We start from the raw sequence: 22,585 nt of genomic DNA on the forward strand, positions 1-22,585 counted from the left end.
GACTGTCAGCAGTCAGAGCAAGCCCCAGCCTTGGGAGCTGGAACCAAGGTGGGCCCCCACCTCACGACCATGTTGTCTTCCTGTCGCCAGGAGAACCCTTATTTAGAATACAGTCAACTTCAGTGGGACCTCAGCACAAGGTGCTTATCATGGGAATGGTTTACCTGTTCTGGTTTGGAGTCCAGAGATTAACATTTCCATCGTGAACTTTTCTCTTTTCCAGAGGCGTAAGCAAGATTTGGATTTCCTCTTGCATAGTGATCTGTCTTCCTGTTTTTGCCCTTTTCTCTGTACTTTCCACCCTCTCCGGTGGGAAAGTGATTCCAGCCCGGAGCTGCGTCTCTGTTAGACTCCACCTGCACCCGGGGTCTCATAAACCCGAGCTATCTTGTAGCATTTAACAGGTGCAGGTGGACATTAGGGCGATACTGACGGTTGGCACCGGAGCTGCTCACTCCTGCACTGTCTTCTGTGGGGACACCAGGGCAGGCCATGCCCCCGGCCTGCCCGCCACGCTCCCCATCCCATGAGAACCACTGAGGGAGGGAGGTGCCCTGAAGAGCTGCGCCTTGTCGGCCTGCAGAGGAGAGAGAGTCCTGACACTACCCACATCGAAGGCTGTTTCACTGTGAGAAAGCATAGGCAATACCACACTGACCATTTTACCCGTTTTTGAGCGTGTGGGTCAGGGGCACTCAGCACATTCACAGTGATGTGCAAACACCACCCACCTCCTAAATCTTTTCGTCTCCCAGCTGGAACTGCACCCATTAAAAATAGTGTGTTTTAGTGAGTTAAATCAAATGCCAAAAAGTACCTCTATCCATGTAAGTATAAATCCTATAAAATGCCCATGGGGCACACTTATAGCTGATAAACGTCTGCAGTCTTGTTAGAATTTCTAATCCAAGGTGAGGGATTACACTTTTTCAAACAGTAAATCACTTAGGAAATAACTGTCACTTGCTAGTGGAGTCCCTGCAGAGATCCCATGCCTTCTTGGGGGCTGTCTGTGGCCGACCCTCCCCCTGGTTCCCATACACTGACTGCCCTGGCCTGGAGGCCGGCAATGGGAGCTGTGCTTCTTGGGCTTCAGCTGTGTGTGGAGTCTCAGCACCTCCGGACACGTCAGGGCATCAGCAGTGACTCAGAGGTTCAAGCGCCCTAACTGGTCTTCCTCTTGCCGGGACCTCAGTGAGCTGGCAAGTGCAATCTGTGTCATGACGTGTGTTTGCCTGTTGGGAGTAGAGTCCCCTGAGACACCGGGGCCCCTCAGCCAACAGCTGCACTGCCTGTCTGCCTCCCTGCAAACCTGCCTCCTTCCGCCTCCCAGACTCAGGAGAGGGAAGCCAGGTGACAGCCAAGCCCGCATGGCTCCCACCTGTGGCTAATAAGCCTTTGACCTTGGAGCCACCCTAGTCTCTTTAAGCATCTTTTAGTGGATGAAATTTCTTTGTGCAGTTGACACTGAAAACACCAGATGCGTGTTTCTGAGGCTCAGGACCATCAGAGGGCAGAATCTGAGACTGAGGTTTAGATTCAGTGTTTGTCAGCGTGAAGAAGAGAACCCCTAAACCATCTCTCCAGCAGCTTTCTGGCGGCCCTCATTGTCGAGGCGTGCGGGCACACTTAACTAGCGCACACTGATGGATCTCCTGCGCCGGCAGAATCAGTGGAATCGCTGTAATTCAGAAGGACACTGCACTCGGTGCAGCAGCTCCCTGGGCTTTGTATGAGGAGGCTTCCAGATCCGGAGACCCTGGGTCCTCCTCAGGCCCCTTGGGAGATCCCTGCCGACCACTCTCTGTCGTGAGATGCTTCTGAAACTAAAATACATCCTCCTCACCTTTGCTACTTTTTAAGTCCTCATCCACTGGTGCCACAGACCAGTTAACTTCGTGTGCTGTGAGCTGCTGGGGTCGCTCTGCAGACACTCTCTGCCAGGCCCTGTGGTAACTGGCAGGGGTCCTGGCATCCCGAGGAGGCGGGTGAAGGGCGCTGCAGAGACTGTGTGTGCTTCACCAGGAGTCAGGTGTCAGGTCCAGATCTGCTGTTGCAGCGGGAACTCAATGAGCCCTGTTTCCTGAGAAAGGAGGTGGTTTTGTCATGTGGGCTGCAGGGGCCGGGGAAGACTCCCGGGGTTGCAGAGCCTCACAGGCAAGCCTCGCGTCCTTGAGTCCATGGAGGACTGAGGGGGATGACCAGTCCCTCCTTTACAAAGGACAAACCTGAGTCCCAGAGAGGTCGTGTGGCTTCTCAGAGGTTCGGGTGTCTCCTCCCACAGCTGGAGTTGCGAGTGAAGGAGGCTGCGGCTCTCTGGGGCGGTCAGCAGAGGAGCTGGGCACTTGCACAAGCCTGGCCCACAGGCTGAAGTTTCCATGGGCCTAAAGGCGGCATCAGAAAGTGTCCCTGGACAGACCACAAATTCCTCTGGAACGCAAGAGGGATGCGCACTGTGGTTCCTGGCTGCCGTGGTTTTTCCGTCTTGGATGCCCCTGCTGTCCAGCCCCTCTGCTGACCTGGCTTGTTGCCGGGGTACCAGGCAGCTCTTCAGAAACAGCAGGAAGATAACCTATTCAGCTCTTAAAATCTGGGTCCTCAAGATGTACTGAGGAGAAAACACAGGGTGCAGAATTGTATGCACACGATGTTACACTGAGCAGGGGATGACGGTCTGTGTTCATACCTGCTCGTATTTGCACGGACAGACTCCGGGGTGATTGATAAATGAGCAGAAGTCGTAGCCTCGGGTGGGGATGGGGAGCAGCTAAGGCCTTGGGGTTTGCTTCTGGGGTGATGACAGTGCTCTGGAATTAGGCGACAGTGATGGTTGCACAGCTGAGTGCACCGTTATCGAGGGCCGCGTCGAACATGGCTCAGCCAGCAGTGAAAGCAGGTTCTTGAAGCAGGTGTTTCACTTGACTTTGAGCCTCTGCCACGTATGTAACACGAGCTGGTCTTCGACCCTGCTCTGGATTCTGGGACTGAGGGCCCTGTGAAGTTGTGTCTCCTGCAGAGTCTTCAGGGTGTGTGGGCTAGAGGGCCCGGGGGAGGGCTGGCCTGAGTGTGTGCAGGGTCCTGGATCTGCTTGCAGGCGTTCGTCCTCAGAGGCTGCTGGCGAGGCGCCCAGGTGGCGTCGGCGACCTTTGCCGTGGGCTCACGGAACAGACATCTGCCTGTTGGCACCACGCAGTGCCCAGCAGCCTCTGCTGAGAAAGGGCTGCTGCCGTGTGTGGGCACTCAGCTGGCGGGTGCTGTGAGGCTCACAGTGCCTGGAGGGTGCAGAGCCGGGCCAGCTGAGGGCCGGGGCGAGGGCCTGTACCCCTGCCCAGCCGCACTCTGGCACATCCGTGCCCTCCTCTGCTGCCGGGCCCAGTCGTGGGAACTGCTGAAGGAGGTCTGCTCTAAGTATGGGCTTTTCTGCCAACAGTTATTTTCAGCTGTTTGAATTACAGTTGTCCCCTCTGGTAACCGCTGTAGCGTCCTGTAAATACAGGCTGAATCACAGCCCCAGGCAGGAAGGGTGGACACGTGGATGGCTCCACTCCTCCTGGTGGGGCCGGCGACCCCTGAGGCTTTAAGTGGCCGCTCGGAGGCAAAGGAGCCATCGAATGCGGCCCTTTCTCTCTGATTCAGTCCTGATACTCTTCCCACACCATCTGCTCTGCAGCTGAACCAGGAGCCCGTCATGAGCTGGTGGCAACCCACCGGCTCCAGCGTGGGTTGGAAAGCCGGCTTTTCAGAAGTGTCCAACCCCGTTCTGCCCTTGGCAATCCCGTCCTGCTCCTCAGACAGACCCCTAAGAGGCCCGTGTTTTCCTTGGAAATTGAAGGTTCATGTTTCATTTCACCTGACCTCTTGCCTATTTCATAAAAACGATTAAATCTGAGAGGGTGGGAGATGGGGACAGCTCTTCCTGGGATTAATATCCATGAAGTGGGGGGCCTGGATCGGGCTTAGCCCCCAACACAGTGTGCTCGGGCTGGTGAGACGAGACCGAGGGTCTTTCATGACTGTTAGTCTTGGGGTGTGGTGTCTGGGCCACGAGCCAGCACAGCAGCCCCAGCTGGAGGTGAGGGTGGAGGAGGTGAGGGCAGAGGGCAGGGCTGGCATCGGGGCCCCTGGTTCCAGGCTTCTGAAAATGTGCCTCTTGAGAGAGACATCAGCTCCATCTCCTGATGCTTCGTGAAGCGATGGATCCACAGGACAGCTGCTCACAGCCTGCTCCCCGGTTGCTGAGCTGGTTCTGTGGATTAACCACACTGTAGGAGGGCATGGTGCTGAGTCTTCAGCTGAGCTTCTTGTCTGAGGTCAGCACCTCAGGCCCGGAGGTAGGAGGCTCCGGACAAGACCTGCCTGGGGACCCGGGGAGTGGGAGCAGGGCACTCATCAGGGCCCCACCGTTAGCCCTTCTGCAGTGACGCTGAGGCCTGTGACCCGCGGAGGGCAGGACACAGTCCTGGCAAGGAAGGACTGTTCTCCCATGACGGCCGGGGGCGGGAGGCATGTTGCTGCAGGTTGGGACGTGCGCGCCTAGCTGAGAAAGATGACTTCACTCTGCCCTGGCCTCACGTGTGTCTGAGGCGGCAGCCCCGAGACACACCTGAGTGATTTCAGATCCCGGAGTAACCGAGTAAAAATGTTCCCCTCTAGTCAACAATATGACGGCAGCCCTCCTGCCAGGCCCTCCCCGTGGGCTAGGCCATGGGCACAAGGCCGGGAGGCTTGGCAAGAAGTCCTCCCACATGGGCTTGAGGCGGGAACGGCGAGTTCCGATTGGTGCTTTGTGATCCGTCCCCCTTTGTGGCTTCTGCAAAAATGTAAGAAATCGGGCGGTTGGCTCTGTGTTTCCCTTGACTCGGCATGTTCTTTATTAACCATCTGCCCAGGCTGGGTTGTCCTCCTCCCTCCCTCTTCTTCCCAAGAGGAGGAGCGAATGGCCTGCAACCTTCAGGCTGTTTGGAGTTGACATGGCCCCCCAGGTGGGAGGGGGCTGGGGCCGAGGAAGGAGAGAGCACACCCTCCTGTCAGCCTCTGCAGCTTGGCTTGGGGGACAGCATTCAAGGAGGCCATGCTGGATGCCCCGAACTGTGTTCCCTGCCCCTTCCATCTTAGATCCACGCCCTCTTGGAGCAGCAGAGAACTGGCCCCCAGCCGCTCCCATGCACCTGGTCTACACTGCAGGCCCTGGCGTCAGTGCCAGGAGTGTCCCCAGAGGAGCCGTCCTCCTCTATCTTCCAGGCTGATCCTCACCACAGACCCAACCCCTCCTCTCCTCCCAAAGCCCCTCCTCCAGGAAACTGCTTAGGAGATCCTGTTCTCTGACCAGAAAGACATCATGGTGTGTTGCTGGGGCTCGTGGGCAGTTGGGGTCACTGGATTTAAAGATGTTGCCTGCAGCAACATCACAGAAGCGGGCCTGGGGTGGCTCACCATGCGTGTTGACCCAAAGCTCAGCAGCCTCACTTCCAGGAAGAGCCCACGAGAGGCACGAAGAGTGGGGGCCTGTGGGGGGTCCCCACATAGACCAGTTGGGGGGTCACATGGGTACGGAGGTCTATCCCTGCAGTGTGCACTAGACACTGCAGAGCGACAAAGACCTGTCCCACACGGATGGCGCTCAAGATGCAGAAAACGAGAAGAGCTGGCCGTGAACCGCGCACACGCAACACAGACCGAACTGCCCCAGAGCTGCACCTCGAAGCCCTAACCCCAACGTGAGGCTCTTCAGGAGGCAGTTAAGGTTAAATGAGGTCACGGGAGGGGGCCTGTGTCCTTCTAGGAAGAAGAGGAGCCACCAGGGTACCCCCTCCACTGTGAGGAGGCCTCGCAAGAATCCACACGCAGCACCAAGTGCAGCTCCAGCCCCAGGACGAAGAATAAGCTACCTGCGGTGCTTTGCTCAGCAGCTCCACCTGGCAAGCTAACACAGCGCCCCATTCCGCTCAAAACATGAAGTGTTACTGAGTGGATTTTCTGCATTTGTGTCACGATGGTTAATCGTACATGTCAGCTTGACTGCCGTGAGTGACGCCCAGAGAGGCTGTGTCTGTGCTCATGTCTCCAGGAGAGATGGGCCTCTGAACCAGGGACTGGCTCTCCACCACCCCACCGGCCAGAGGACCAAATGAGGACAAAGGTGAAGCAGAGGGCCCTCTCTTCTGGGGCTGGAGGGTCTGCCTGTCCTGCCCTCAGACACGGGGATGCCCAGCCTCCATAAACGCCGCCACGAATCTCCTCTCCTGTCTGTGTCCACGTGTGCTATCAGCTCCGTGTCTCTGGAGAACCTTCCTACACAGACACATGGGGACAAAACAGCCTGGAGAACCCCTGCCACACAGACCCGTGTTAGGTGCATGGAACAGCCTGGGAAGGTTTGCACGAGACATTTACTAGGGAGGAGCAGGACTGTTGGGGCATTTTCTTTCTGTTTTGTGTATTCAATCCACTTGATCCAATCCGTTTAGTGTCGGCTCCCAACAGGTGCCGAGCACTTTCTCTGTACGTTGACTGAATGAACAAGCCAACAGGAGGGAGTGAGTCTTCCTGACGCTGTCTTCACTCCTGCCACCTCTGGAGCAGTGTGCAGGCGAGCACCAGGGTCCTGTACCTAGTGGCATCTGCATCTAGCCTCAGAGGGAGGTTCCCTGGGCCTCAGGAGCCCTGAGGACCGAGGAGGAAGGACCTTTCTTAGCCAGCTTGGCCTCCAGGAAAGGGTGATCCCAGCTGACGTGGCCTCTCCAGGCCTCAGGAAAGTCACCCTAGTGGCTCCTGGCCCCCTGACCTACCTGTGTCTTTGGGCCTAAGGCTGGACCCTGAGCACCTGGAGTGGGTTAGAGAGGGCAGTTCAGACTTCCTGGCTCCATGCGCCTTTGCTTTCTTGCTCTGGAGCCCTGGGGAGGTTGAGGGTGGCTCAGAAGGAGCAAACCGCTCCCTGGGCTACGGTGACCTAGCTGGGCCTCAGCCTGGCTTCTTCCTGAAGCCATAAAGCTTCACTGGTCATTGACCTCCGAGGTCCTACCAGCAATCTAGACCCTGAATCTCAGTGGAGAATCTTGGGTGCTGCCCAGAACTGGCCATGCAGGACCTAGCACTGCTCACAGTGGGCTTTGACAGCATCTCAGCCGACTCTTTGGGGGAGCGGATCAAACATCTCGCAAAACTTGGGCATGGCTTCCTCTTGGCAGAGAAAAGTGTTTCAGAGTTGACTTTATTTTCACTTTGAGGTGCTTTCAAGATTCATCTGCTTGAGGAAATTTTTAACAGAAAACACGGACGATGGTCTGAGTCTTGTCTTCCTGGTAAACTTGTTCAGCTTCCTGGCATGCGTCACCCTCACATGAGGCTGGGAAACTGGGAGGAAACGCCATGCCTAACTTTTCAAATTAGGACTCTGTGCATTGTGTGGTTGCATTGCTCATATTCTCATCATGCTGGTTCCAGCAACTTCTATTAACGCATGGTATTTTGTATTGGGCCTCTTCTGCAGGGCAGACAGAAAAGACCAGCTCCCCCACACACAGTGTTATTTATGTTTCTGTTTTTTAGAACCAGGGCCATAGCTACTTTTGTTTGCTGCTTTACTTAGAAATGCACAGGGACATGACCCTGGGTTAGGCGATGGCTTCCTAAATATAATGCCAAAAGCACACCCAACAGAAGGAAAAACAGATAAACTGGAATTCATCAAAATGTGAAACTTCTGTGTGTCAGGGGACACTATCAAGAAAATGGAAACCAACAGAACAGAGTATTTTCAAGTCATATCTTATATTTGTATCTAGAATAGCCGTCTATGGGGTCGCACAGAGTCAGACACGACTGAAGCGACTTAGCAGCAGCAGCAGAATAGAAAGAAAATTCTCACCAATGACAAAAAGGCAAAGGATCTGAACAGACATTTCTCCAGAGAAGATATTCAGATGCCAATAAGCACATGAAAAGATGAAGACAACGAGAAACAAATGTGGAAAAACTAGAGCCTTCAGGCCCTGCCGATAGGAATATAAAATAGCATAGCCACCATGGAAAATAGTTCAGCGATTCCTCAAAAAGTTGAAATTATGGTTACCATATGACCCAGCAATGTCACTCCTAGCTATCTACCCAAGAGAAATGAGCACATGTGTCCACACAAGAACATTCACACAGCACAGTTCACAAAGGCCCAAAGTGGAAACAAGCCAAGTGTCCATCAAGGATGCATGAATTTTAAAAATGTGGTCCATCTGTACAGAGGAATATTATTCAGCTGTAGATAAGAAATGAACTTGAAAATATAATGCTCACTGAAAGATGTCAGACATAGAAGGCCACATACTGTATGCGTCCACTTATATGAAGTGTCCAGACTATAGAGACAGACAGTAGATGAGCATTTGCTTGGGGCTGGAGGGAGGAGGTTGTTTTGAATGGTGGTGTTTTTTTCTGGGGTAATGAAAATGCTCTGGAATTAGATAGTGGTGGTGTTTCCACAACATTGTGAATTTACTAAACACCCCAGGATTATACATTTTTTAAGTGGTTTAAATGGTGAATTTTGTGTTATGTGAATGTTATCTCAAGAAAGCACACAACACTTTTTAAGGCAAATGCTCAGGGAAGGAACACGGGCTGCTGAAACACGCAGCTGGGTGGTGCCACTTGGCGCTCCGTGCTGATACCCCTCCATGGACTGGGGCAGGTGTGGGGGCCTTCAAGCTCCTCTCTGAGATTTTGCAGGGGAGGAGGGTGGTGTGGAAATATCCTCCTGGGGTGGGGATACCTTCTAGCTGCGTCCATGCTCACCTGCTCGAGGGGTTCACAGGGGAGCAGGCAGGCACGGCCTGAGACAGTTCTCATGGAAAGAAGATACACCGACAGTGGTGACCGAGCAGTGGGTTATGGCTTTGGGGTCTTTCCAAGGAAAATTTAAACTCTATCCCGCTGATTCCTTCCTTGTGTCTCCTTGCGCCTCCTTGTGTGTCAGGGCCAGCAACACACACTCCGTGCCCTGGACTTGGGGTGGGGAGTGGTCTAAAGAATTCTACGTCCAAGTTACTGAAAACAGTACCCAGGGGAAAACTAGAACAGTTCACCCTCTATATCCGTGGTCTCACGTCCACGGATTTGGTTGAACTGAGGACTGAAGAGGATGCGGATGCAGAACCCACAGACGTGGAGGGCCGGCGGCACTGGGCCATTTAACGAGGCCTGAGCCCTCAGACACCCAGGAATGACTTACTTTGTTTCACTTTGTTTTTCGTCAAAAGAAAGCCTGTTGTCAAGCGCCCAGCCTTTCTGAAGCTCACATGAGAGGAGTTTACTTTGAAAGAACATGTTTTAGATTGAGAGGGAAGCCGGGCTGGAGGACTGTCGAGCTTGTTAGGGAGCGGTGCTCCAGCCTCCCCGCCACAACCACTGCCATACGAGTTGGAGGTGCCCCTTCCCACCTTTCCAGCTCTCAACGGGCACCTGTGCCCTGCCTGTTTTCAGGTCTCGGGCTGTCTGCACACCTAGCTGACGGGTGTGTCTCAGCCCACCTGCCTGCGGCTGATGCTCACCTGAGCACCCCAGGGCAGCTTCCAGGCCCGTCACCTGCTTGGCAGATGTAGGACCCGGGGTGATACTCTGCCGTGAGGTGGTTATAAATGAGTACTGCTAATAATAAGGGACCAAAGATTCTTAGAGTTTACCAAAAAGGGTGGATCCACGGGTGTGATTATAAGGAAGCTTTGTCACTCAGTCAGCTTTTGGGGTTGGGGGAGGCTGCTGGCCATCCCACAACCCAACCTATGTGGGAGGCAGAGAGGCTAGGAAGCTGGTTAGTCCCTGGCCCCGATGTAGGTGGAGGCCACTGCCTGAGACCTGCTGACCACCATCTGCAGTTTGGTCAACCGAGAGCCAGCCTCGGGGTTGACAGAGCCCGTCCTGCTAAAGTTGCAAGGGGGTGGACGGGGGCAGGCAGGCAACTAGCATCTCTCGTGGAAGGAGGAGGGGGAAAAAAAAAGAAAAATCAAGCAACTGGGAGCACATACAGGATCAAGTTAAACTGTGCCAGTTTTAACTGTGCCAGTTAAAACAGATGTTGTCACCTGAGAAGCTCAAGCCCCAGAAGCCGACTCTAGTTCATGGACAGAGTCCAAGGCCCCCGCCTGCCCCGGGACATGGAGCTCACAGCCACTGAGAAGGCCACACCCCGGGAGCCCTGTGAACGGCCCTCAGCCCTGCTTCCGGGTGCTCTCCTTCCAGGCTCCTGACACTGGTCTGCGGGGGTCTCTGCAGATGGCACAGTGGACCTGCCTCCCTTCATCCCCAAAATGGCCCAGTGACCCAGGGCTACCAGGGCTTCCCTGCTGGGATGATTAGCAGAGACGCTTAGACACGTGCTGAGTGTCCATGGCAAGCCCCCCAGAGCCTGTGCACCCCCTGCTAGAACAGCTGTGTCTGCCGTCGGGAGGTGCCACACCCTAAAGCAGCCCCTTCTTCCCAGAAAGTATTGAAATGCAGGTTTACCTCTAGGAAGGGTCCTAGGACCACAGCTCCAAGAGGGGCCCTGACTGGCCTGAGCCCAACCCCAGCCCCACCCAAGATCTTGGTTCCAGAACCAGCTGAACCATTGCAGGGCAGGAAAGGACAGACGGCCACAGACTGGCAGGTGCCAGGCTCGCTTTCGGCTCCCGAGCCATGCGTTCCTTGATCCTTAGAGCAGTTTACTGTTGGGAGATCTTTAGGACTCACTGCCCTACGCCTGACTCTGCACTTATTTTGAGTCATTTCTTTAAAATCCTCTTTAAACTTCCTTTGATTCTGGAACCAGCCCTGATAAAAGCAACCATGATGCCAGACCAATGCCTGGCACACGATCAGTGTGTGGCCCTCAGGTGCCCCTGGAGCCGTCCCACCATGCTTCCTCCCACAGGGGCTCAGCAAGCCCAGGGGCTGCACTCTTGGGGGAAATAGGGGCTAACAGGACAGCTTCCTTTGAGGAAAACGGGGGGTGGGGTGGTGGGGGCCAAGACGAAGCATCTGGAAGTGGCATCTGAATCCCTGCAGCCCAGCGAATCAAATGAGCTGGGAGTGGAGAGAGCTGAGTGCCTGGCGTTGGGGTGGGGGGGACCCTCCAGGGAGTTCTGATCACTGCAGGAACTGAGTTTATCAGCGGCACTGAGGGAAAACAGTCTAAGGAGACAGGTCTTGAGGCTTCAGGACAAAGCTTGTGAGGAAAGAAAACTGCAGGAGTTTCAGATTCCTTTGCAATATGTGGCACATTTTGTTTTTCAGCTTATGTGGCAGACTTTTTAAATGTTGACGTTTCCAGTGTCTCTAAGAATAGACTCGTTCTGACTTGTGTTTGATCCAGCAGCGCAGGTCTTCCGGGAGGTTTGCATGTCTGCTTAATCATGGGCAGGGGAGCTGCTTGGCCTTAGCTACCCTGGACAAGCTCAGACTGGAGGCAGTATTTGCATGCAGATGGGTGATGGCTAATCAAAGGCCCCGTGTGAGCTTCTTAACCCGTGCGGTACGCGTCCCTGAACGGTAGAGGGCCGTTCTTGGCCGCTCCCCTTCCCCTCCGTGCCCCTCCGCTGTCTCATTTCTGCGTCTGGAATCCCTTTCACTTGTAGAATTCCACGCAGAAGCCAGCAGTCTGCTCGCACCACTTCCTGTGCTGTGGGTCTGGGTGCTCCGCCGGTGACCATGCAGCAGTCACAGGGGTTCTCCTGTGATCCCGACAGCAATCAGACTCATTCCTGAGCTCTTCCTTCTCTCCATGACGCTAACTCTGCTAGGAGCAAAGAAGACCGCCCCAGCTTGTGTCTGAAGAAACTGAGTCAGCAGCACAAGACGGGAGACAGCGGACCTGGCTTATTGGACGGCAGGCGGGGCGCCTGAAGAGGCCTTCTTCTCCCTGCAGGCCTAGCCTAATCGGCAGGAAAAGCTGAGGACACCCCGCTGAGCACCAGGGCAGGGGCTTTCTGTCCGGCAGGCAGAATGCACCTTGGTTTCTACATTTGTCTGGAGCTTCCCAGCTTGAGCTGTTACAAGAATGGAGGGGAGTGGGTGGATCCTGTAGTGTGGCCTGTAGGCGTGAGGTGTCTGGGTGCTGAGATCCGGCATAGCCTGGCCAAGGCCACGCCACCTGCCTCCCACACTTTATTCGAGGGCTTTCCATTGTCTCACTGATCTGTGTCTGTTTTGTGCCAGTTCCATATGGTTTTGATTAGTATAGCTTTATAATAGCCTGGACTCAGGGAGCATGTTACCTTCAGCTCTTTTCTTCTCAAGATTGTTTTGACTACTCAGGTTTTCTGTGTTTCCATACATATTTTTAAATTACTTGTTCTAGTTCTATTGGAAGTCTCATGCATATTTTGGCAGGGATTGCATTACATCTGTAGATTGCCTTGAGCAGTATGGTTATTTTCACAGTATTATGATGACTCTTCCAATCAATAGCGTATGTTTCCTTCTATCTGTGTCATCATCTATTTGCCATGAAGTGATGGGACTGGATGCCATGATCTTTGTTTTCTGAATGTTGAGCTTTAAGCCAACTTTTTCACTCTCCTCTTTCACTCTCATCAAGAGGCTCTTTAGTTCTTCTTCACTTTCTACCATAAGGGTGGTGTCATCTGCATATCTGAGGTTATTGATATTTCTCCCAGCAATCTTGATTCCAGCTTGCACTTCATCCATCCCAGCATTTCTCATGGTGTATTCTGCATATAAATTAAATAAGCATGGTGCCAATATTCAGCCTTGACATACTCCTTTTCCTATTTGGAACCAGTCCGTTGTTCCATGTCCAGTTCTAACTGTTGCTTCCTGACCTGCATACAGATTTCTCAAGAGGCAGGTCAGGTGGCCTGGTATTGCCATCTCTTTCAGAATTTTCCACAGTTTATTGTGATCCACACAGTCAAAGGCTTTGGCATAGTCAATAAAGCAGAAAGATGTTTTTCTGGAACTCTCTTGCTTTTTCCATGATCCAGCGGATGTTGGCAATTTGATCTCTGGTTCCTCTGCCTTTTCTAAAACCAGCTTGAACATCAGGGAGTTCACAGTTCATGCATTGCTGAAGCCTGGCTTGGAGAATTTTGAGCATTACTTTACTAGTGTGTGAGATGAGTGCAATTGTGCTGTAGTTTGAACATTCTTTGGCATTGCCTTTCTTTGGAATTGGAATGAAAACTGACCTTTTCCTTTCTGTGTCCACTGCTGAGTTTTCCAAATTTGCTGGCATATTGAGTGCGGCACTTTCACAGCATCATCTTTCAGGATTTGAAATAGCTCAACTGGAATTCCATCACCTCCACTAGCTTTGTTCGAAATGATGCTTCCTAAGGCCCACTTGACTTCACATTCCAGGATGTCTGGCTCTAGGTGAGTGATCACACCATCATGACTATCTGGGTCGTGAAGATCTTTTTTGTACAGTTCTGTGTATTCTTGCCACCTCTTCTTAATATCTTCTGCTTCTGTTATGACCAGACCATTTCTGTCCTTTATTGAGCCCATCTTTGCATGAAATGTTCCCTTGGTATCTCTAATTTTCTTGAAGAGATCTCTAGTCTTTCCCATTCTGTTGTTTGCCTCTATGTCTTTGCACTGATCACTGAGGTAGGCTTTCTTATCTCTTCTTGCTATTCTTTGGAACTCTGCATTCAAATAGATATATCTTTCCTTTTCTCCTTTGCTTTTCACTTCTTTTCACAGCTATTTGTAAGGCCTCCTCAGACAGCCATTTTGCTTTTTTGCATTTTTTTTCTTGGGGATGGTCTCGCTCCCTATCTCCTGTACAATGTCATGAACCTCTGTCCATAGTTCATCAGGCACTCTATCAGATCTAGTCCCTTAAATCTATGTCTCACTTCCACTGAATAATCATTAGGGATTTGATTTAGGTCATACCTGAATGGTCTAGTGGTATTCCCTAGTTTCTTGAATTTCAGTCTGAATTTGGCAATAAGGAGTTCATGATCTGAACCACAGTCAGCTCCCAGTCTTGTTTTTGCTGACAGTATAGAGCTTCTCCATCTGTGGCTACAAATAATATAATCAATCTGATTTCAGTGTTGACCATCTGGTGATGTCCATGTGTAGAGTCTTCTCTTGTGTTGTTGGAAGAGGGTGTTTGCTATGACCAGTACGTTCTCTTGGCAAAATTCTGTTAGCCTTTGACCAGCTTTGTTTTGTACTCCAAGGCCAAATTTGCCTGTTACTCCAGGTGTTTCTTGACTTCCTACTTTTGCATTCCAGTCCCCTATAATGAAAAGGACATCTTTTTGGGGTGTTAATTCTAGAAGGTCTTGTAGGTCTTCATAGAACCATTCAACTTCAGCTTACTGGTTGGGGCATGGACTTGGATTACCGTGATATTGAATGATTTGCCTTGGAAACGAACAGCGATCGTTCTGTCATTTTTGAGATTGCATCCAAGTACTGCATTTCAGACTCTCTTGTTGACCATGATGGCTCCTCCATCTCTTCTAAGGGATTCTTGCCCACAGTAGTAGATATAATGGTCATCTGAGTTAAATTCACCCATTCCAGTCCATTTTAGTTCGCTGATTCCTAAAATGCCGACATTCACTCTTGCCATCTCCTATTTGACCACTTCCAATTTGCCTTGATTCATGGACCTAACATTCCTATGCAATATTGCTCTTTACAGCATTGGACCTTGCTTCCATCACCAGTCACATCCACAGCCTTGTCTAATGCAGTAAAACTATGAGCCATGCCATGTAGGGCCACCCAAGACAGACGGGTCATGATGGAGAGTTCTGACAAAATGTGGTCCACTGGAGAAAGGAATGGCAAACCGCTTCAGTATTCCTGCCTTCAGAACCCCATGAAGAGTATGAAAAGGCAAAAAGATAGGACATTGAAAGATGAACTCTCCAGGTCAGGAGGTGCCCAGTATGCTACTGGAGATCAGTGGAGAAATAACTCCAAAAGAATGAAGAGATGGAGCCAAAGCAAAAACAACACCCAGTTGTGGATGTGACTGGTGATGGAAATAAGCTCCAACCTTTCTTATGTTTAGGTATGTTCCCTCCCTACCCACTGTGGAGAATTTTTATCATAAATAGATGTTGAATTCTGTCAAAAGCTTTTTCTGCATCTATTGAGATGATCCTGTGATTTTTATCCTTCAAATTTATGAAACTGCTATATCACATTGATTGATCTGTGAGTGTGAAACCATACTTGCTTCCCTGGGATGAATCCTGTGTAATCGTGATGTACGATCTTTTTAATATATTGTTGGATTCAGTTTGCTAACATTTTGTTGAGAATATTTGTGTCTATGCTCATCAGAGATATTGGCCTAAAATTTTCTTTTTTGATAGCTTTTTCTTGATGAGTCTTGCTAAAAATTTTTCAATTTTATTTATCTTTTCAAAAGACCAGCTCCTAGTTTCATCTGTTCTATTTTTTAAGCGTCTATTTTATTTATTTCTGCTGATCTTTACAATTTATTTCCTTCTACTAACTTTGGGTTTTGTTTGTTCTTTTTTCTAGTTCCCTTGTGTGAAAGGTTAGATTGTCTGAGATGTTTCTTGTTTCCTTAGGTAGGCTTGTATTACTGTAAACTTCTCTCTTACGTTTGCTGTGTCCCATAGATTTTGGATCAGTGTGTTTTTATTTTCATTTGTCTCCAAATATTTTTTTATTTCATCTTACTAAATATGCATTGGTTCTTTAGTAGTATATTGTTTAGCCTCTACACGCTTTTGTCTTTTGCAGTTTTTTTGTTTGTTTGTTTGTTCTTGAGTTGGTTTCGTAGTCTCATAGCATAGTGGTAAGGAAATGGCAACCCACTCCAGTGTTCTTGCCTGGAGAATCCCAGGGACGGGGCAGCCTGGTGGGCTGCCGTCTATGGGGCACACAGGGTCGGACACGACTGAAGCGACTTAGCAGCAGCAGCATAGTGGTTGGAAAAAATGCTTGACGTGATTTAAATGTTTTAAAATTTACCAAGACTTGGTTTATGGCCCAGCATGTGATCTATCCATGTGCACTTGAAAAGAATGCATATTCTGATGCTTTTGGGCGGAATTCTATAAGTCCATGTAATCTAATCTTATCCTGAGACCAGTTTCCTTAATGATTTTCTGTCTGATCTGTTTATGCTGTTGTTGCTTCGTTTCTCAGCTGTGTCTGACTCTTTGCAACTCCATAGACTGCAGCCTGCCAGGCTCCTCTGTCCATGGGACTTCCCAGGCAGGAATGCTGGAGTGGGTTGCCATTTCCTTCTCCAGGAGGTCTTCCCAACCCAGGAACTGAACCCACATTTCCTGCACTGGCAGGCGGATTCTTTGCCACTGAGCCACCAGGAAAGCCCTCGTTGATGTTAGTGGGATGTTAAGATCCTCACTATTACTGTGCTGCTGCCGGTCTCTCCCTTTATGTCTGTTAATATTTGCTCTCTGTATTTAGGTGCTACTGCTTTGAGTATGTATATATCTACAACTATTATATCTTTTTACTTGGGTGATACCTGATCATTACTGAACGTCGTTCTTTGTTACTTGTTACAGTCTACCTTAACATCTATTTTGTCTAGTATTCTTATCTTGGCTTTATTTCCATTTCCGTTTGCATGGAATAAATTTTGTCTATACCCTTTCAATCTGTGTTTTTAGATATGAAGTGAGTTTCCTGCAGCATGTACGTGGCTCTTGTTTTTGTAGGCATTCAGCCATTCTGTATCTTTTGATTGGAGGATTTAGTCCATTTACATTGAAAGTAATTATTAACAGGCACATACTTGTTGTCATCCTACTTAATTTTGAGTTGTTTTGTAGCTCTTTGTTGACCCTTTCTTCTTTCGTTCCCTTGTCTTTTGATAGTATCTTTAGTGTTATGTTTGGAAAACTTTCTCCTTTGTTTGTATTATAGGTTTTTGGTTTGTGGTTACCATGAGGGATGATAAGTTGTTGATCTTGCAATTCCAAACACATTTAAACAACTGCAGTTTTACTCCCCTCCCCCCACAATTACCATTTGACATCACATTTTACATACTTTTTGTTTTTCTATCCCTTAACTACCTATTGCAGATACAGATGATGTACTAATTTTGTCTTTTAACTTTCCTACTACCATTGTATGTGGTAGGTTCACTATCTTTCCTCTATATGTGGTTTTACTGGTGAGCTTTTTTCCTTTTGTAGTTTTCATGTTTCTAGTTGTAGTCTTTCCTAGTTTGCTTAAAGAAGTCCTTTTAACATTTCTTGTAAGGCTGGTTTCATGGTGCTGAACTCTTTTAGCTTTGGCCTAGCTATAAAACTTTTGATCTCATCAGATCTGAATGAGAACCTTGCCAAGTAGAATATTCTTGGTTGTAGGTTTTTCCCTTTCATCACTTTAAATATATGGTGCCACTCCCTTCTGGCTTGCAGAGTTTCTGCTGAAAAGTCCCTTGTGTGTTGCCTTTGTTTTTGCCTTTAATATTAATGCTGCCATTAGTATTCTCTGCCATGAATATACTCTTTATCTTAATTTCTGCCATTTTAATTACAAATTATCTTGGTGTGGTCCTCTTTGGATTGATCCTGCATGGGCTTTCTACTTCCTGGACCTGGATGTCTGCTTCCTTTCCCAGGTTAGGGAGGTTTTCAGCTAGTATATCCTAAATGTATTTTCAGCCCCTTTTTCTATTTCTGGGACCCCTCTGATGCAAATGTTAGTACAGCTGATATTATCCTAGAGACCTCTTAAACTATCCTCATTTTATTTTTCTGTTCAGCTTGCACTACTCTGATTTCCACTACTCTGTCTACCAGCTCGCTGATCCAGACCTGTATCATTTAATCTGCTGTTGATTCCTTCTAGTGTATTTTCATTTTAGTTATTGTATGTCTCCGGTCATTCTTTATATTTCCTTGCTCTTTGTTTAAAACTTCTAACTTTTCAATCTGCTCATCCATTCTTCTCCCAAGTTCTCTGATTACTTTGATGATCATTACCATAACCTTACCATGAGTTTTACCATGGTAAAACCAGTTTACCATGCTCAGTTTACCGTGAGCAAAATGAGTTTACCATTTACCAGGTAAACTGCTTATCTCTATTTCTCTTGGTTCTTCTGGGTTTTGTTTTTTTCTCATTTGGAATCTGTTCCTCTATTGCCTCATTTTGCCTAATTTGCTGTTTTTATTTCTGTGTATCTCGTATGTTGGTTACATTCCTGATCTTAGAGAAGCAGGCTTTTTTAGGAGATATCATATGTTCCTCGCAGCACACACCTCTCTGGTCACCAGAGCTATATACTGCATGAGGGCTTGTGAGCCCTTCCGTTACAGCAGGATGGCCCTATGGGCAGTCTGGTAGGTGCAGCTGGCCCTGTCTGCCGGTTTGCCAGGCTCTATTCTGGGTGGAGGCTGCTGGCCTCTGGGTGGCAGAGCCAGGTCACAGGGCAGCTGGCTGCAGAGCCCTGCCTGCCTGAGGTCTAGTGCTCACTGTTGGGTGGAGCCTGGCTCCAGGGTGGATGGCTGCAAAACCAGATTTCCTGGATCTAGTGTTGGCCTGTTGGTGGGTAGTTTCTCCAGTATCCCAAAGCTGATACTGGCCTGCTGGTGAGTGGGACTTTCTCCTTGGGCAGCTGGCTGAGGATTCTAAGGTATCTCAGAGCTGCTGTTGGCTTTAAGGTGGGTGATTCTGGGGACCGGAGGTCCATGGGTTAGTTCTGGCTCACTGGTGGTTGAAGCCAGGTCCTGAGGCCTCTAACTGAAAGGCCATTGGAGTTTCATAGCAGGTTTCATCCCACTGTTGGCAGTGGAGGCGAGGGGGGGTGGGGGGGGCGGGCGGTTGACAGTTGGATCCTAAGATATCCTGAGACTGTGGCCAGCTTGCTGATGGCCTGAGAGCTGATAAGGCAAGCTGCAGTAATCCTATGGCCAGTGTCCACCCACTGGCAGGTGAAGCTGGGTCCTGGAGTCTCTGGTTGTGGCGTTCCTGGGGCTGATGTCTGTCTGCTGGTGGCCAGGGCTCAGGGGGCTCTGAGGCTCATTGGTGAGCAAAGTTGGGTCCTGGAGTCTCTAACTGCAGTGTTCCTAGGGGAACACTGGATGTAGCTCCACTGTGTGGTGCCAGGGCCTTCTGGTGGAGAAGGTGTTTGCAGGAGTGGCTGTGGACTCAGGGGGTCTTTAGGCTACCTTCATGCTGGTATGTGGGGCTGTGTCCCTGCCCAGCTCCCAGTGCTGGTGCCTTCAGACTGTTGGGCAGGGGATGGGCTGGGTCCTGAAGCTAATAAACTAGAGGGAGAAGTCAAAGATGGCACTTTCTAGTGCTAGAGTCCACATGACAGAATGAGTTTCCCTAAATGGCTGCCACCAGCATCTGTGTCCCTACGGTGATCTGCAGTCACCTTCTACCTACTCAGGAGACTCTCTGAGATCCACAGGTGGGTCTACCCCAGCCTCCTTTCATATTGCTGCTTCTGGGTTCTGGAGCATGTAAAATTACATTGTGTCTTAATTAAGCTTGATTATATTGTCACCTTGGGTCTCTTTGACTTCTTCTTACTTAGAGTTCATTGAGCATGGGCATTTACATTTGCACATTTCATCACATTTGGGAGTTTTTAGCCATTATTTCTTCAAATAGTCCCTCCACCCTTTTCTCTTCTCCTGCTGCTGCTGCTTGCTGCTGCTAAGTCGCATCAGTCGTGTCCGACTCTGTGGGACCCCATAAACGGCAGCCCACCAGGCCCCTCCATCCCTGGGATTCTCCAGGCAAGAACACTGGAGTGGGTTGCCATTTCCTTCTCCAGTGCATGAAAGTGAAATCGCTCAGTTGTGTCCGACTCCTAGTGACTCCATCGACTATAGCCTACCAGGCTCCTCTGTCCATAGGATTCTCCAGGCAAAAGTACTGGAGTAGGTTACCACTGCCTTCTCCACTTCTCCTTCTGAGACTCTCACAAACTACATGTCAGTTTGCTTAATGGTGTCCAGGTGACTGCGTAGGCTCTGTTCACTTTTCTTTAATCTTCTGTTGTTTTTCCTCACAAAGGATAATTTCTACTGTCCTGTCTTCAAGTTCACTAATTCCTTCTTCTGCCTGCTCAAATCTGCCTTGGAATCCCCCATTCACTACTTTCCATTATTGTAATTTCATCTCCAGAATTTCAGTTTAGTTTCCTTTTAGGTTTTCTGTCTCTCTACTGATATTTCCATTTTGTTCACACATTGTTTTCTTGACTTGCCCTATATCTTTTTGTTTTTAATCATGTCTTAGGCCATTGTTTTAAAGTCTTTGTCTAGTAAATCTGCCATCAGGTTGTTTCAGGGACCGTTTCTATTATGATTTTCCTTTGAGTGGGGGCACACTCTTGTTTCTTTGTAGGCTTTGTGATTCTCTGTTGTTGTTGAACAATGAGGATTCATAATGTGGTAGCTCTGGAAATTAAATTGTACCCCTTCTCCAGGATTTGCTACGGTTTTTTCTTTCTTTTTTTTTAATTGTTGCAGACTGTCTTTGTGCTGAGTATCAGCATTAAAGTGTGAACTTAAGGTCTTCTAAGGTCCTTTCTGAGCCTTTCCTTGACCATGCACAGTCACTTTCTAACTCTCCCTATATAGAGAGCTGTTTTTAATGTCCTGGACTTTAAGCTTTGGCTCCCAAAATGGGAAAAGGTGAAAATTGAAGGGAGAGAAAGGGTGCCAGTCCTCTCACTCTCTGGGATGTTCCTTCAGGTGGAAGGGGAGGGGCTTGGAACAACACAGGGAGGTGCAGCAATAGCCACCCACCCATCTACACCTTTGTGACGAGAAGGATCAATCAGTAGTCAGAGCAGATACCTGATGTTTGGAGGACAGGTCCCACAAACTGCTCCAGGATCAGTGCATAGCTGCCTGCCAGGGTGCTGGGGTGGACTGGGTAGCTGCTACTGTGCTAAGAGTTCAAATTACCCAGAATTGACTGCCATTAGCATCCAGCTCTTCCCTTGGAAGTTGAGCCTTCAACAGACTCTCAAGTTCCAAATTAGTTACATCAGACAGACTCTGCCCCTGCAGTTGTTGTCCAGGTGCGGGGCCATTCCTGGTGTCCCTGCTCCACTGTCACTGCAGAATCCAATCAGGCACATTTAAACCTTGCATCTATTGTTAATTGTCTTAACCTTTCAACCACTCTCTTGGTTGCCTGTAGAGCTGAATTTAGGGAGGTGACTGTGCTTGAACTTGGCATCCAACATTTTCCTGGTAAATATTGTTGGGCCAGTTTGGCTGATGGCAGGATTGCTGTGGGTTCATCAAAACCACTAGTGAAGCTATTGCAGTAGCCTGCATGTCATCCAAGAAGCTGACGTGTGACAAAATGAATTGATGATTCAGCTCCAAGGCACGTGTGGGAGCTTTGTGTTTTAGTTAGTTCTTTACACCATTTGATTTGCTCACCGTCTCAGACTTCCTGGGGTCACACATCAGAGAGGTGTTGGGAGGCAAGCTGCAGAAAGTCAGGGCTTACTTGACGCTCTGAGTGTTCAGCGCAGCCTGACTTGTGCTTCCCCGCTGCCCCCGATCTGTGCTCTCACTGTCCTCTCTGTGCTTTTCCAGAAGAGGCTGAGCACTGCAGCTTCGGGGCGGGCTCGCTGTCCAGGCGGCGGCGCCCACTGGCCCTGCGGGAGGACGGCCCCCGCCGGCGCACACACCTGCACATCGGCCTGCCGCACGACTTCCGCCCTGTGTCCTCCATCATCGACGTGGACATCGTCCCCGAGACGCACCGCCGCGTGAGGCTGTACCGGCATGGCTGCCAGAAGCCGCTGGGCTTCTACATTCGCGACGGCACGAGCGTGCGTGTGGCCCCGCAGGGGCTGGAGAAGGTGCCTGGCGTCTTCATCTCCCGCATGGTGCCTGGCGGCCTTGCGGAGAGCACCGGGCTGCTGGCCGTGGATGACGAGGTCCTGGAGGTGAACGGGATCGAGGTGGCCGGGAAGACACTGGACCAGGTCACGGACATGATGATCGCCAACAGCCACAACCTTATCGTGACGGTCAAGCCCGCCAACCAGAGGAACAACGTGGTGCGGGGCAGCCGAGCCTCAGGCAGCTCCGGCCGCTCCTCGGACAGCATAGCCAGCCGCCACAGCCTGCCCGCGGCCCACATCCTGCAAAACTTGCCCCCGGACGAGATGGAGAGCGACGAGGAGGCCGACGTGGTCCTCGAGGGCGTGCTGGAGCCCCGGCTGGCACCCAGGCCACCTCCAGGCAGCCTCGCGCGCGTCAACGGCGCGGGCCTGGCACCCGGCCTCCATAGCCCTGGGCGGGAGGGCAGCGTCCAGAGGCTTCTCAGCTCCCTCCGCTCTGACCCCCGCCACAGCCTGGCCCTGCCCCCGGGAGGGGTGGAGGAGCACGGGCCGGCAGTCACCCTGTAGGGCCAGGCACCAGACAGCTGTTTACCAAGGAAAAAGAAATACTTCTAAAATTTTATTCCAATTTTAAAATAAGAAAAAATTGTATACTTCACTCCTCCTATTTGTTGTTTTTACTTATCCCTCCCTTTTCATCCATAACCCTATTCTTTCTTTCAACTCATGAATAGAAAAAAACTTCATAGAGTTTCTCCACAGAACATAAAATACACACACATG

General features: G+C 50.2%; 1 protein-coding gene across 1 annotated transcript in view; it reads left to right on the forward strand.

Moving 5' to 3' along the window:
* The window catches only part of PARD6G (par-6 family cell polarity regulator gamma), a 72,816-nt gene extending 50,447 nt beyond the window's left edge, over nucleotides 1-22,369 (forward strand). The window contains exon 3 of the mRNA XM_052660575.1: nucleotides 21,549-22,369. Within this exon, the coding sequence (XP_052516535.1) occupies nucleotides 21,549-22,369 (821 nt within the window). The remainder of the gene's footprint in view (nucleotides 1-21,548) is intronic.
* The last annotated feature ends 216 nt before the right edge of the window (nucleotides 22,370-22,585 follow it).

The sequence above is a fragment of the Budorcas taxicolor genome, chromosome 22 (assembly GCF_023091745.1).
Source record: "Budorcas taxicolor isolate Tak-1 chromosome 22, Takin1.1, whole genome shotgun sequence".
Classification (NCBI taxonomy): Eukaryota; Metazoa; Chordata; class Mammalia; order Artiodactyla; family Bovidae; genus Budorcas; species Budorcas taxicolor.